Source organism: Sardina pilchardus, chromosome 18 (assembly GCF_963854185.1).
Source record: "Sardina pilchardus chromosome 18, fSarPil1.1, whole genome shotgun sequence".
Taxonomy (NCBI): domain Eukaryota; kingdom Metazoa; phylum Chordata; class Actinopteri; order Clupeiformes; family Clupeidae; genus Sardina; species Sardina pilchardus.
The window spans coordinates 22924360-22938200 of record NC_085011.1 but is presented as its reverse complement, the minus strand read 5'-3'; the positions used below and the strand labels follow the sequence as shown (position 1 = coordinate 22938200).

Genomic DNA, 13841 nt, shown 5'->3' with positions numbered 1-13841 from the left:
GCCTTATTAAAGACACAAATATACAAGAAGCTGCAGCACCCGCCGCAAGCCTGATCAAGAGGAGAAGCGGAGCGGCCCAATTTGTCTTGACTCGGCTCCAGGACTTGATGAGGATGCCCGATATCGGAATAGTTCCATAGCTTAGTCACTGCCTTCCCAGGGATTGTTTAATTTAACCATTCCCCGTTGTGGTGAAAATGGCAGAATTTGGTGCATGTTAGAAAGGCCTGTGGTATGTGGTGGGTGGGTGAAGGGGGGGGGGGGGGGGGGTTGCTCTATCACTGCCTCGAGCTTTGGTTTCTGGCTATGTAACCGTGTTTACTGTATAAGTGGTTAATTACGGCTTTGTTTATATGCCTGAATGTCTGACATACTCCCATGTTTGACATTTTTAGCTTTGGCATCACTCATTGTTTACATGAGAGACATGGGCTAATTGATAACACAACACGACTATGGTGCGTCTCTGAGTAAATCTGTTATTTGAATCAGGGGATTGCAATTAGATAATTACAGGGCTTTAATAATGTTTGTCAAACAAATCCAGATTAATTCTGCTAATTTCTTTTCTCCAAACATGGCCGTTTAGAGTCGCCGCTCTCATGAAAGCAAACAATGGTAGCTTCAGAGGACTCCTCTCAAACGAATGAATTAGTTTGCAGATTACCAAAATATCAGCCAAGCATTTTCATTCCAAGAGGGCCCTTTATGAGGCATTGAGATGTGTGTGTGCGTGTGTGTGTGTGTGTGTGTGTGTGTGCATATGGTTGTGGATTTGAAAATCAATACTTTTATGATTTATTTGCATTCGCCAAAAGGTCAAGCAGGGCGCACAGAAGTCGTAAAGTGAGCCCTCATCTCATTATTCCGGCATTTCTTCCTGCCCGGACCCTGCCGCTGTCTGGAAAGCCGGAATGATGTATTGGGCACAGTCAATAGCTGATCTATAATGACTGTGTTGTTGCGCTTTCACTTTAGGATAATTTATTTCCCCGCTAATCAATAACTAATCTGGGGCATAGTCAGATGAGATGAAATAAGCACTAAATGATGAGGCCAAGGAGCGAGTGAGGCTTGGCTCGGAGATCTGCTCCGGCCGCTCTCACGCGAAAGTGGATTTGGATTTATGAGTGGCAGATGCAAACTTTTCAGGAGAGAGAGAAAAAGAAATAAAGAAAGGAAGGAAGTCCTGGTGAGATATCTTTTTCTTTTCAGGAGAGTGAGAGAAAGAAAGACAGTGCTGGAGACGTATCGTCTTCTAAGCGTCCTTAAAAAATGCAGATGCCAGTCTGAAACAAAAGGGCCTGTGGACGACTCTCATTTCTTTTGGGATGAACTGTTGGGTTCATCATTCAAAGTGAATGTCAACAGTAGAAAAGCTGACATCACGTGCACATTGTCTATTATTAAATCTAGACATTCAGATCAGCAGGGTTGTTTCAAAACATTACTTTGTACCCCATATGAATCCATGATTGCTCATTTAGTAACCAAAGTGATGGATTGTCAAGTCATCCAAGAGAATCTTTGGCCTGCTGAGGAACTCGTTGGAGTCATCTGCTGCTGGTGCTATTGTATCACCCGTAATCTTCCTAATAGGTCATTTTAGTCTCCTCATTGACCTCTACCTGCTCCTGAGAGAAACAGAAAAAGTGAGGAGATTGTGATGAAAAAGGATGAGAGAGAAAGAGCAAAGAGGAGGAGGAGGGGGGATTGATAGAAGGAGAGGGCAATGGTTGGGTGCTGTTAATTCTTCCATATCTAAGCCTCTTTGCCGAAAACTCCCTTTGTCTTCAAAGTCCAAGTCATTAAGGCCTAATCCTATCACTCCACCTAATCTGAAGTCGTGGAAACACAGTCCAGCTTTTCCTCAAACTGCCTTTTGTTTGCGTCCCGAAAAAAAAAAAGAAAAAGAAAAAAGAGAAAAGAAAGTGGCGCTTTGGTCAAGAGAGCAGCCGAGGCCTCTCTCTCTCCCTCCCCCTCCGTTGCTCCTCTCTGAACCCTGCGCACAAAACCCTCCTAATAAAGTGCCATTAGGGGAATCTGCTCCTGCTCTTGTCAACAGATTCAATGCATTGTCAACTTTGTGAGTGGCAAAGCATGTTTGTCAGGCCCCCCTGCTCACCCCTCGAACAGCGAGTGACGAAGGGCAGGGGAGAGGAGAGGAGAGGAGAGGAGAGGGGAGATGCCTGTCCGCCATTAACACACTTGAGTTTAGATCACACGGAGGAGGCCGAGGCGGCGCAACACCCTGGCGTGAGGCACTACGGCGTGGCGCAACGCGGACACTGCCAAAACCACAAGAGAGGGATTTAGGAGGGAATTTCCAGCAAGGTCTCATGGTGAGGACGATTCCTCTTCAGTTTTTTTTTCATGTCATTTCAACCCCCCCCCCCCCACAAACACCACCCACACACCCTGACTAACAACCCTACCAACACCCTTTTCCATGTGAATGGATCAGAGGATGAAACCATTAAAGAAGACTTGGTTATGAAGCTTTGGTATTTTGATTTTTCTTTAAATTTTGATTGAAGCATGCGTGCTGTTTGTTCATTCTGCAGCGTGGTTGTAGAGGCTTGTTAGACAATTTCTGCATGTGTGCATGGCAAGAGAGAGAGAGAGAGAGAGAGAGAGAGAGAGGGATAGGGCCCAACTAGTAGCAGTCTTGTTTCTATTCTATAGTATTTCATTTCAATGCTGCCCTATGTGTTGTAGGATGGTGTGGTATCAGTGGAGGGAAAGTGTGTGTGTGTTGGGGGGGGGGGGGGGGGGGGGCTAAGGGGGGCATTTTCTTCGACACAGCTGGGGCTTAATCCGTGTAACTTTCATAAACATGTCCGAGCAGCTGGGTGATTTATACGGGACTTCTCCAACGAGCAAAAAAAAAAAAGAGAAAGACCAGGCCATGTATCGACGCCACTCCGAATCCAGACGCACTCTATTCTGGCCACGGCCGAAAAAAAAAAAAGATTACTCCAGGAGTCCACTCCGCTCGCTCACAAGAGTGGCCAATGGTCATTTCACAAATATTTGTTTCCATTCCCGGTGCAATACATTTGGAGCACGGAGGCCAGTGCTGGAAAGGAGAGCCGTGAATTAAATGGGAATATCTTGTTCATCTCGGCCGGCCGAACAAAGTGCATTCCACAGAGCGCTCCAAGCTGCCATTAGAACGACCGTGGCCAACATTTATATTAAGTAGTGATGACATCACTCTCTTTCTACTTTAAACCTGATTACAACTCTAAAGGATGTTCGGGTTTGTCGGTAAAACCTTACATGCTTAATATACACATGAACACACGTCCCCACGAGCAAAGCACACACTGACGCACACACACACACACACACACACACACACACACTCACCTAGTCGGCCCATTATACCAGCGAGCCCCATGCCTTTTTGCTTTTATCTTTGCTGGATTGGCAAATGAAAACCATGTGCAGTTCAAGTGCAATTACGGTGCAGTAAATCGGTAGAACAACAAGAGCGCGGTTTAACTGTGCTGTAAACGCAGGTACGAGTCTTTGTGGAGGGAGCTCGGGTTGCAGCGGCGCTGTCAAATAAGCGCTCGTCTGGAACCCGTGATGAAGCCCAATCGAGGCGGACGTGGTCTCCGGGAGGACACGCAGCGTCGTCACTGCCGCCCCCCCCCCCCAGCCCCTCGTCAGCCGCCAGGGGTCAAGGGTCAATCTCTAAAATGTTTACACACTGCCCTGTGATGTGAACTCTCCGGTGGCAGGGGCACGAGCCCCCAGCAAGTTCAAAACGACGCCAAAATGTGTATTTTTGTTGTCGCGGGTTTGAACTTGGAGGAGTGGTGCTGTTGTGTTTATACGGCACCGTCTTTGTTAGTCAAGATCAGTCTGTGTGTGTGTGTGTATGTGTGAGTGTGTGTGTGTGTGTGTGTCTATGTGTCTATGTGTGTGTGTGTTTGTTCCATGTGTTGTAAGGAAATGTAGATTCAAGTAGACACTCACACACACACACACACACACACACACACACACACACACACACACACACAAATACAGGGTCACATACTGTATGTATTCATTATTCCTGAAATATAAAATCTAACAAACAAGTATATTAATACAGATATTATACAAATTAAAACAAATGTGTACATTTTTAACAACGTTTTTGCTAGCGCCTAAAAATAATGTGAGATTGACAAAGTACTCACAAAGAACCATGGTGACACACTATCACTCCAATGCTACGATAATCCATCCAGAGGTGGGCCCATTCACATAAAATGCCACAGATAGGCACAGATGTGTTGGCTCCTTATCTCAACCACACAAAAGCCAAATCAATCAGATAGAACCACAAAATGTAAATCAAACGGGTAGGATAACAAAAGGTAAATCAGGAGGAAACAAAGTGTCTTTGTTACGGCAGGACGATTAATATCTGAAGCATGTACCATTGTTCAGAGTTGTGTCACCGCTGGTCGTAATGATATCTTAAATTAATGAAGTGATGAAATCGCTCAGGGAGAGCGGTGTGATTTAGCGGAGTGCTTTTAGCTGATGCAAAGAGCCATTCCTTCAGATAAATCATCCTGTGGGAGCCAGAGGAAATGAATGCTATCTCTGCCCAAGTTTACAGTTCAATTAGCCAAGCGCAAGGACACGAGTACATTGTAATTCACCTAAGCTGGTGTTGGAGAGAATGAGAGAGGGGCATGAAAGGAGAAAAAAACATGAGGGAAAGAGAAAGAGGGAGAGAGGAAGAGGGAGAGAGAGAGAGTACCTGCTCTCTTCCTCAGCTCATGTATATCCATTAACATCGGTATGTGTGTGTCTGAATAATACAGAGGGCTGTGGATAAAAATACTCTCCCATAAATACCTTGGAACATATATCACAGTGAGGTGCCGCTATATGTAATCTTTAACTACACAATCTCTATGCATTGAGTTATTATATCATTCGCTTCAGGTATGTGTGCAAAAGGTGTCCTGCTATCAGTTATATATGGAAGAGTTTTATAGCCCACTGTTGAGGCTCAAAAACATCTTCATCAATCTCTTTAATTTTTAAACATAATATAAATATCACCTTTTTTGCATATTTCCATTTTATTTTCATCAATATATGAATGTGCAAAAAAATATCCACACACACAAAAAAAAAAAACCTTGATAAAAATCCACATCTTGTCTTTACCTAAAGGAGTTGTCAGAGGGAGCCGTGCCCGTGACCTTCTGCTGCCCTCACCTTGTTTAACTCTGTTTGGGAGATAGGATGGCCCTGGTAACCGATGCCGCAGCCTCCCCTCCGAATGTCACTAATTCGATTCAGTCCTGCGTGTGTGTGCCGCTGCCCTGCTCCTGAACTGGGGCCGGATCCCTCCCCAGCGCCCGCCCGCCGCATGCTCTCCACGTTATCATGCCCATCACGGCAAATCCCGAGCAGAACCATCACCGAGTCGGGGGGGGGATAAAAAAAACAGGAGGTTTCAAATGCAAAGTGATACCCCTTGGTGCGCGTGTATTGAGAGGCTCCGAAATGATCAAGCGACCCGCTCCATTTTAAGTTTAAGTGCAGAAAATATTTTATTGGTCGGTGTTTGCAACGTAAATTCGCAGGGTGATTCACAGACTCTTCACCCAATTTTGTCAGCAGACTAATAGTGTTAATGCTGCAGATTGAAACTGAGGTGCTGACCAGTTGCTGAAGTGTGACCTGCTTTGAAGTCCTGCGCTTTAATTGCCCACATTAGGCGCAGTGTGTTCCCTCAGAGCCGTGAAACCATTTGTGCCTTGAACTTAACTCAAAGGAATCCGCTATCTCAAACACACTCTGTGCCATATTACGAACACCACCAACAGCGCCGACACATCTGTCACCAAATACATTAGCGGGGAATGTTGGCATTTGAGGGCCCTAATGCCCATTTTGTAAAAGGAATGAACTACAAATGGTGTAACAAACAACATCAAATCAAAGCAAGTTAGCAGACAGAATTGTTCAAAAAAAGTGCAAGTGCGTGTCTTCCTCACATAAAAAGAAAATGACATTTAAAAAAAAACAAAAACAAGTGTACTTTCATGAAACAAGATGCCTACACAGGTCCCGCAAGAGGGGTGGGAAAGACCCCCAGTGAGCCGTGTGCTCAGGGGACAGGGGCCGGTCAGCCTTCTTTTGCCCCGGCCGGGACCCTCTCCCTCTCTGGTGTGGGTTTCCTTTGGGGACATAGCGAGACCCTCAGCGTCAGATCCCATTCAGGCCATTGTTTGCCGGGAGGGTCTGCAATCAAAGTGCTGATGTGTTGGGTCAGGAGTCTCTGTGATTCTGCTTTACCCCAGGGCAGCGGAGAAAGCCCAGGGGACTCAGCCCGCCGGCCTGCCTACTACCAGCTAGACAAAAGCCCGAGGACCTTCGCTTCACTCGGAGACCGTGCTGTTCATGCTTCCGAAGGCCAAGCCCTTTTTCTGGTTGATGTCATTGTACTAACAAAATAATAATAATAAAAAAACAACAACAAACAAAAAAACTATTAAAAGGTCAGATTAAGACAGACAATGAGATATAATATTTAGGTTCATTTAAAAAAGATGTTCCCTCTCTTTGCATGTGCATCCTATCAACTTGATGATAGTATGATTGTCATTTGGGATTCTTTCTCAAGTTTGACTCTAGGCACTGCTATTAGATCAGTTGTTATGCTTTGAGTCCGTGTTGGCTTTGGTAACAGACTTCATTTTTCATCTGTGGCAACAGACGAGTGCTGCAAAAGTAACAGACTGGCAGCAAAGGGATACGAATCGGTTCCAGAGCAGGCAACAATTCCGGTGAACAGTACAAACAAACTTTCAGATTGGGGTTTATTTTTGTTTTGTTTTATTTTCACACCGTGTTTGTTTTTGTTGGCAGTGACATTCATTGAGAGGTGCAAAGGCTGTTTTTAGGAGTGTGTGTATTCTTGAGTTCACGCGCTGTTGTGTGTTTAACTGTAGCTCCTGTCCTTATGGCTTCATCAGACCCCCTCCCCTCTTTCACAGTTGGCCTGTTTGCACTGTGAAGACGGGGCTGGGGTTGGGTGGTGGAGGGTTGGGGGTGGCACACCCACCCTTTGGTGACCAGACCATCATGTCCACCCCTGGCAGGTCATTTATTATGTGAGCAGGTGTCAGGATGATTGTGTGTTTGTTCTAGCAGCGGCCCTCCCCTAATTCCAGAATGCATGACCACATTCTGTTCCATTCAGAGGACAGAGATTCAGAGAAAGAGAGAGGAAGAGCGTGTGAGAGAAAAGGGAGATAGAGAGAGAGACAGAGAGAGAGAGAGAGAGACAGAGAGAGCATGTGAGGCCTTTGCTGCGATAGGAAAAGACTGGGATCCACCTCCCCTTGAGATGCACGGGGACACCAGCACACACTGCACACATCTATCTCTGTCAGATATGTGTGTGTGTGTGTGTGTGAGGAGGACAGGCTGAGGCCCTCATTAGACTCGGCATATGACGATGTGAGGCCTAGCTTAACCCCCCCCATACACACACACACACCCATCCGTGCAGGGAAATATAGGTCTTCACACATCCACTGCAAAATGCTCTATCACTCTCACCCTGCTCTTTCTCTCCCTCTCTTTCTCGCTCTCCCTTTTTCTTTCTCGGAGGTGCTGATCAATTCACAGCCTCCCTGGGAGGTGCCAGACTCATCCTCTGCACTTCGTGATTGCCCCCCACGTGACACGGTCCTGGAGCTCCACTCCTCCACCTCCCCGCTCCTCTCCATCACCCTCTCCCTCTATCTTTCCCTCACCGACATCCCTCGTTTTTTTTTTTTTTTTTTTTGTGCGCGCCCATGGTCAGTCACTTCACTTTTCACCTCTTGGGTCCAGCAGCCTTAACCTGGCAGACGACAAATGCGGCCAGATGAAATCACACTAATCCGCCATACCCCCGCCCCCCCCCCCCCACACACACCTCCCTTCACCCCCGTGTGGCTCCTATCCCATTAGCACACCTGAAATAATAGCCCAAGTGACAAATGCTGCGCCGCTTGCTGCAGACGAGAGGGTGAGCAAGGGGAGTGAGACAAGAGGAGTGCTGCTGCTGCCACATTCATCCATGGATTCAGAATCACACAATCACCTTGGCAGTGTGCTGCAAACGTTCAATTCCACAGTCTAGTGACTTGAGGCCTGATGTGAAAATTGAGTGGCAGCATTTAAGGCTATTTTAGATCTTTCCCTGCTATATGTGTTTGGCTCCCATTTATCGGCAAACACCTACATCCACACCGAATTTGGAAACAGGAACAGGAAAAAGAAGCAAAACACATATTTTTAAGCAATGGAAAAAATAAGGAATGTACATAGCCTATATCAACATAATTTACCACAAATAAAATGCTTTTGATATAGGATAATTCTTTGTGTAATTGGAGAGCCTACAGGGTACATATCTTTTATCACTCCAAGTGAGTTTTGCCCTTGTCAATATTTTGGTAACCTACACTGATTTTAGGCCTGCTCTATGTATGTTAAAACTCTCAAAATTATTTTTTAAGTAAAGCCATTAAATCACAAAATGTGTAAATATATTTTATTTATTTTTTATTTCAGGTGTAAATGTCAGTCGTCACATCGTTATTCAGTCCATGTTTGGTTGTTTTTAATCCGAACGTTTGGTACACATGGACAGGGAATATAAAATAACCTACAGGGAATGTAAAATAACGTAGTGAACAAAAACATAATAATCCTTTACAGAATCTACATACACGCTCATCATTTAGGCAACGTTCTTATCATCAAGACATAAAACCTAGATACATACGTAGGCTATTTAAACGTTTTAGATGGGAACACATTTGCTCACAGGTATATAATATTAGATTGAGTAAATTAAAAATAGATACAGATAAACAGATTATGTGTGATAATGAATTTGCGTAATCCATATTAGGCCGTACTAAAACAAAACTCATTTTTCATTGCTCCACAAAATGAAAGGTAGGGTACATTTTTATTTCTTTCCTGTAACAAAAGTCGATGCGGTTTTACAAAATCTCTGTATTATGTACGTTGTATACTGAAATAAAAAAGTATTTTATGAATAGTCGGTGTGTGTAACCTGTGCATTTTTTTTTCCAACTCGAAACTTGATGAACTTACCTTTGCCGGAATGCTGTGGTTCTCTTCGCCACCAGTAGAAGGCGCACATGATTAACTGTAAACGCTTCTCCTTCAAAGATTCTCAAAACAACTTTTGGTAGTGTGAAAACATCTTGTGCTACTCCTCAAATTTTGCAGAACGACTCCTCTATCACAATACTCCCAAATGATATGGCCATATCTATTAAGCATAACGCAAAATTTCAATGAACAGTGCGTTTGGATATAGGGATGTTTGTTTTTTTAGTGGTGACTCAAACTTCTAATTCTGATAAAGCAATATATTATGCATAGGCCTACTTCAATTTGAGCGCAGCGTTAAACTGCAATGAAAAAAGGCTAACTTTTTAGATATTATTTCAATTCAATGTCAAAAGACACTGAGAGGGTAGGTAAACAACTCCGGTTTAAAATAAGCACAACACTTTTCCAAATTGTTGTCTAATGGTGTACAATTCAAAATTGCGGCAGCCCTGTTAAAAAATCATCTAGATGCTTCTCCATGTGACATTGTATTAGTAAAAAAATTTAAGATTGGACGAGTTAATAATTTAAGATTTGCTTTACAAATGTCTACTTGGTATGAAATTGTAAATAAAGACATATGACTTTAAAGGTGTTCCGTGTATGTTAGGGTAGGATATTTCAAAATTGGTATACATTTCGACGAGACCATTTCAACGCAGTTTGACAAAATACGTTGATTTAGCCTAGCCTAGTTAGGTCTATATTTCTAATCACCCTTTCTTATTTTCAAACACATGTAGATTATCATTTCCTCTCTTAGCCGTGAAGTTTTTAAAAATGTCCTAAAATGCTCATTTTGGTCACACACAGCTGAATTCAGGGCTGCCCGGCCTCTGCGCATTTCAACAAGTTTCCCGCAGATTGCTGCAGGGGTTGTAAAGACTGACCTCCGTTTGACTTCTGAACCACTTCGCCAGTTGCTTTCAATGGGAACGCTCAAAGGAAAAGGAAAATTAAGAGGAGCAACAAATATTAGGACATTAGGGTATTTTGACAAAAGTAGTTAGTTCTACACAGCGAATTTGCAAACGTTACTCTGAAACTGTATCTGAGTACAAACAACAGTGTGTTTTAAAAGTAAGTCATCTAATTTCGACATGCATTCAACGCGTTTAAATGCATGCACATTTTGTTAAATTGTCATATACACATTCCCAACTGAAAGCCCATTTAGAATACGTTCATATTCCAGAACCGTGATAAATAATACAATCTAATGTTATTCATTTGATAAAATATGCTCACATAGCCATTGTGTAAGTGTAATACTCATTAAGACTAATACTTACAGACAATGGATCATAGTCTAAGAGCCAATGTTTACTATGAAAGCAGACTCGACTGCCAACTGATTTAATAAGAGTGTTGAGGATTACAAGTCATCCAGAGGCTTACAATGCCGGAATGGAGTTTATTCTTTGATGCATGCTAAAATTTGTTGACCCTTGCTTAAAGGCAACCTAAGGAGTGAAAGTTCTCGCCTGCATTATGGTCTAGGGCGTCCTTTTATATAAGTTAATTGAAGCAACTTAATTACTTTATAATACCATTCTGGTACTGTGACAGCAACTAAGTGTTGGCATAATGAGGCTTTCATGCCATCTTAAGCTTAAGTTTTACCAAGAGCAGTGTCGCTTTTCACGGCCAATGTGACGCAGAGGGGAGGAATAGTTGTTTCACCTTATTTTTTTCCCAAATTCTACATTATTGAAATTAAAGCAGTCACTTGAACGAACAACATCATGATTACTTAGCGTCAGAATACTCAGTCACACAAAGAATGTTAATATATTTCAAAGGCAGTTTACACTGGCTCATCTTAGACAGTACTAACTAAAACCAACCGTGCATGTTTTCAAAGAGAATCACTTACCCACCAATTTACAGTTTTCAGCGCAAAGGCCTATTCAGAGTATAGGAATACCCCACTAAGCGCACTTCTTGAGTGAAACGTTTCCTTTATATTATTGAGTGTAGTCCCCAAGAGTTTCACTATCAGACTTTGTATCCGTCGACCGAGTTGCGCCATGTGTCCTATCCTGCGCTTTGCTGCGCGCTTTGGGGATTTAATAGTCATTTCATGCCTGTAAATTTGACCAAAGATCCCAGTGCTGCATAGCCACGGGAACTGCTGGCTGTGGCAGAGGCTTGCATTATCTGATATGACACTGTTGCGGGCAGAAAACGCTTTTGATCGATGACAGATGCTTCTTAGGCAAACTTCATACACCTTGTCACCTTGTCATTTGAATACAACTAACACGTTATGCACTTTGACATAAAGGAAGAGAACAATGCTGCTTAAAGCTGAACTAGACGCGTGGCTAAACATAACATGATGAACTTGCAGTGACATTACAACAGGGGATAAACATAAAAGTAACTTTATTCTTAGGAGTTCAACAAATTTGATAGGGAACACCAGCAAAATTGTCTCTCTTTAAAATTATACACACTGTTTAAATGACAATCCAACTTTAGTATAAAAATACCTCAATAAGAAATTGTATGGTAGTGACACCCGTGAGATCTGCGGATGATTAGGTGAAGTATTTTATCATACAGGTTTTCAAAAAGATGTGGCATTATATTACACAAAATGGTGTGGGTTACAACTGTGATTCACACTATGACTGTAACATAGCAATACCTCAACCTTTATAAATTACCAACTTACATAAATCTACTATTCTATCCCATATAAAATAGGAGCACAACAGGTATACACAGTCACAGTCTTAACTAAGTGAAGTCGAGGTCAATCAATTTCTAAATCACGATCAAACACAAAATTAAGACCACAACTTTACACAAGTACACATACACGTATGTGTGTGTGTGTGTGTGTGTGTGTGTGTGTGTGTGTGTGTGTGTGTGTGTGCCAGAGAGAGAGAGGGAGAGACAGAAAGAGAGAGAGAGAGAGAGAGTATTTCATATAAGTATGGTTTTAGGTAATCTATGAAGAATGCTTTAGTGTTTCTTATTATTTTCATTCTCGACCCCTTCATTTTTGGCCTTAGAGCACAGATCACTTCATAATTGATAATTTCTAAAACCAATGGAAAGCCTGCCTTAAAACAGACAGCTTTCATTGGCTATTCCCCCCAAACCCTCAACCTTACAGTCACATGGGCCAGCCCATTTTCATCTGATAGGGGTGTTTTCAATCGCGTGTAGTGATGTCTGTAGCCTACACCTTATTACTCTTATGCATGTGTCCTAATTGAAATAGTTTGCTTACTAAACACATATAACACATACACAACGATATTATATTACAATGCCATAAACAAAGATAGTTGTGTAAAATAACAGATTACATGTACCTGACTCTTCTTGGGAAATTCCAAGCGCACGAAACTATCCATAAATGAATTCCATATATTTTGTAGGCTACTCAAATAAATGAGCTGTGGAGTTTTCTCCTACTGCAAGTTGATGTTTTGACAATCATGTAGGCATCACAAAGCATTTCGGGAGACAGTTCAAGTCCAGTAAGTACATGAGATGCGGCCAGCTCAACCTGCATCTACGACGGGTAAAAAAAACCCCCTACTATGTCGGCAGTGCAATCTGAAGTCCAAGGGCAATAATATATTTGAATAGATAACATTTATGATGGTACTGCACTTATCTGACAATCACAGTTCTCATTACATGGTGTAGTGTCCCAGAGATGATGATAGTTAAATTACTTTTACAAAAATCCGCAACGAAGTCTTCGGGAGAGTATTCTAGAAAATATGTCAGGATCTGTTGTGCAGCACCTCATGCTAGAACAAAATTACTGCATCCACAAAGGTAAAACATTAAAATGCGGCAGGGTCCTGAGCGGAGTATGCTGATGGTGTCCCACAGAATGAATTCAAAACTCGTATACAAGCCGAGCGCTTTCAAATGTCCTCCTACGTATCTCACCCCCTTCTCTGTGAGAGACTTGCTCTAGCCCACCGCATTGTGTAAGACGCGACCTGTTATGGCCACCACTACTTCCGGGTTTCGGCAGTCCCGTCTAGATTCAGTCCTCTGCTGCCTTCAACATACACTCATTGTACACAAACGGGCAGGCAAGCTCGCAGCATCGATCGTGGCTCCTTTAAGAAAAACTAAGCCAGAATTATCACCCCACCTCCTCTTGATCTCATTTAGAGGCTATTGCATACAAAATCAACTCAGGAGCTGAGAGTGATCAAAGAAACGCGAGAGATTCATTTTTGTGTGCATTTGTGTATTAACATTAGGTGTGCTAACCAGTCGAAGCGCGCGGAGGATCATCATTCATTCAGTACTTTGACAAGCTCGCTTTTGATTGACAACCGGAGTGGCAGAAAGCCATGATACTCTCTAGTTTTGTCTGAGGGCTATTTTCTTACTGATTTGGAGAAGATTTGTGCGCTCCCCGTCGCTGTCCTGGGGAAAGCAGTGGACGTGTTTGCTTGGCTTTGGCTGAACTTGAGCTGAAGGACTTGGCTTCACCTCTTCCTTGAAAAGACATACGGATTTTTTTGTCAAAAAAGCCTCGCGTTTGGAATTTGCGTGTTTATTTCTTCTTCACCCTGGCCTCATAGGGGATATATTTGAAGTGAAAGGAAGACGAGGGAGAGAGGAGGGCGATGGCGCAGAGGGTACGTACTCCCAAAAGTTTCTGCGGCTCTGTGTTGTAGAATGAA

General features: G+C 43.0%; 1 protein-coding gene across 2 annotated transcripts in view; it reads left to right on the top strand.

Annotated features, from left to right (window-relative positions):
- The first annotated feature begins 13193 nt into the window (after positions 1-13193).
- meis1b (Meis homeobox 1 b) overlaps positions 13194-13841 on the top strand; it is a 77697-nt gene continuing 77049 nt past the window's right edge. For both annotated transcript variants that reach the window (XM_062519258.1, XM_062519259.1), the window contains exon 1: positions 13194-13796. In XM_062519258.1, the coding sequence (XP_062375242.1) occupies positions 13785-13796 (12 nt within the window). In that variant the 5' untranslated portion in view covers positions 13194-13784. The remainder of the gene's footprint in view (positions 13797-13841) is intronic.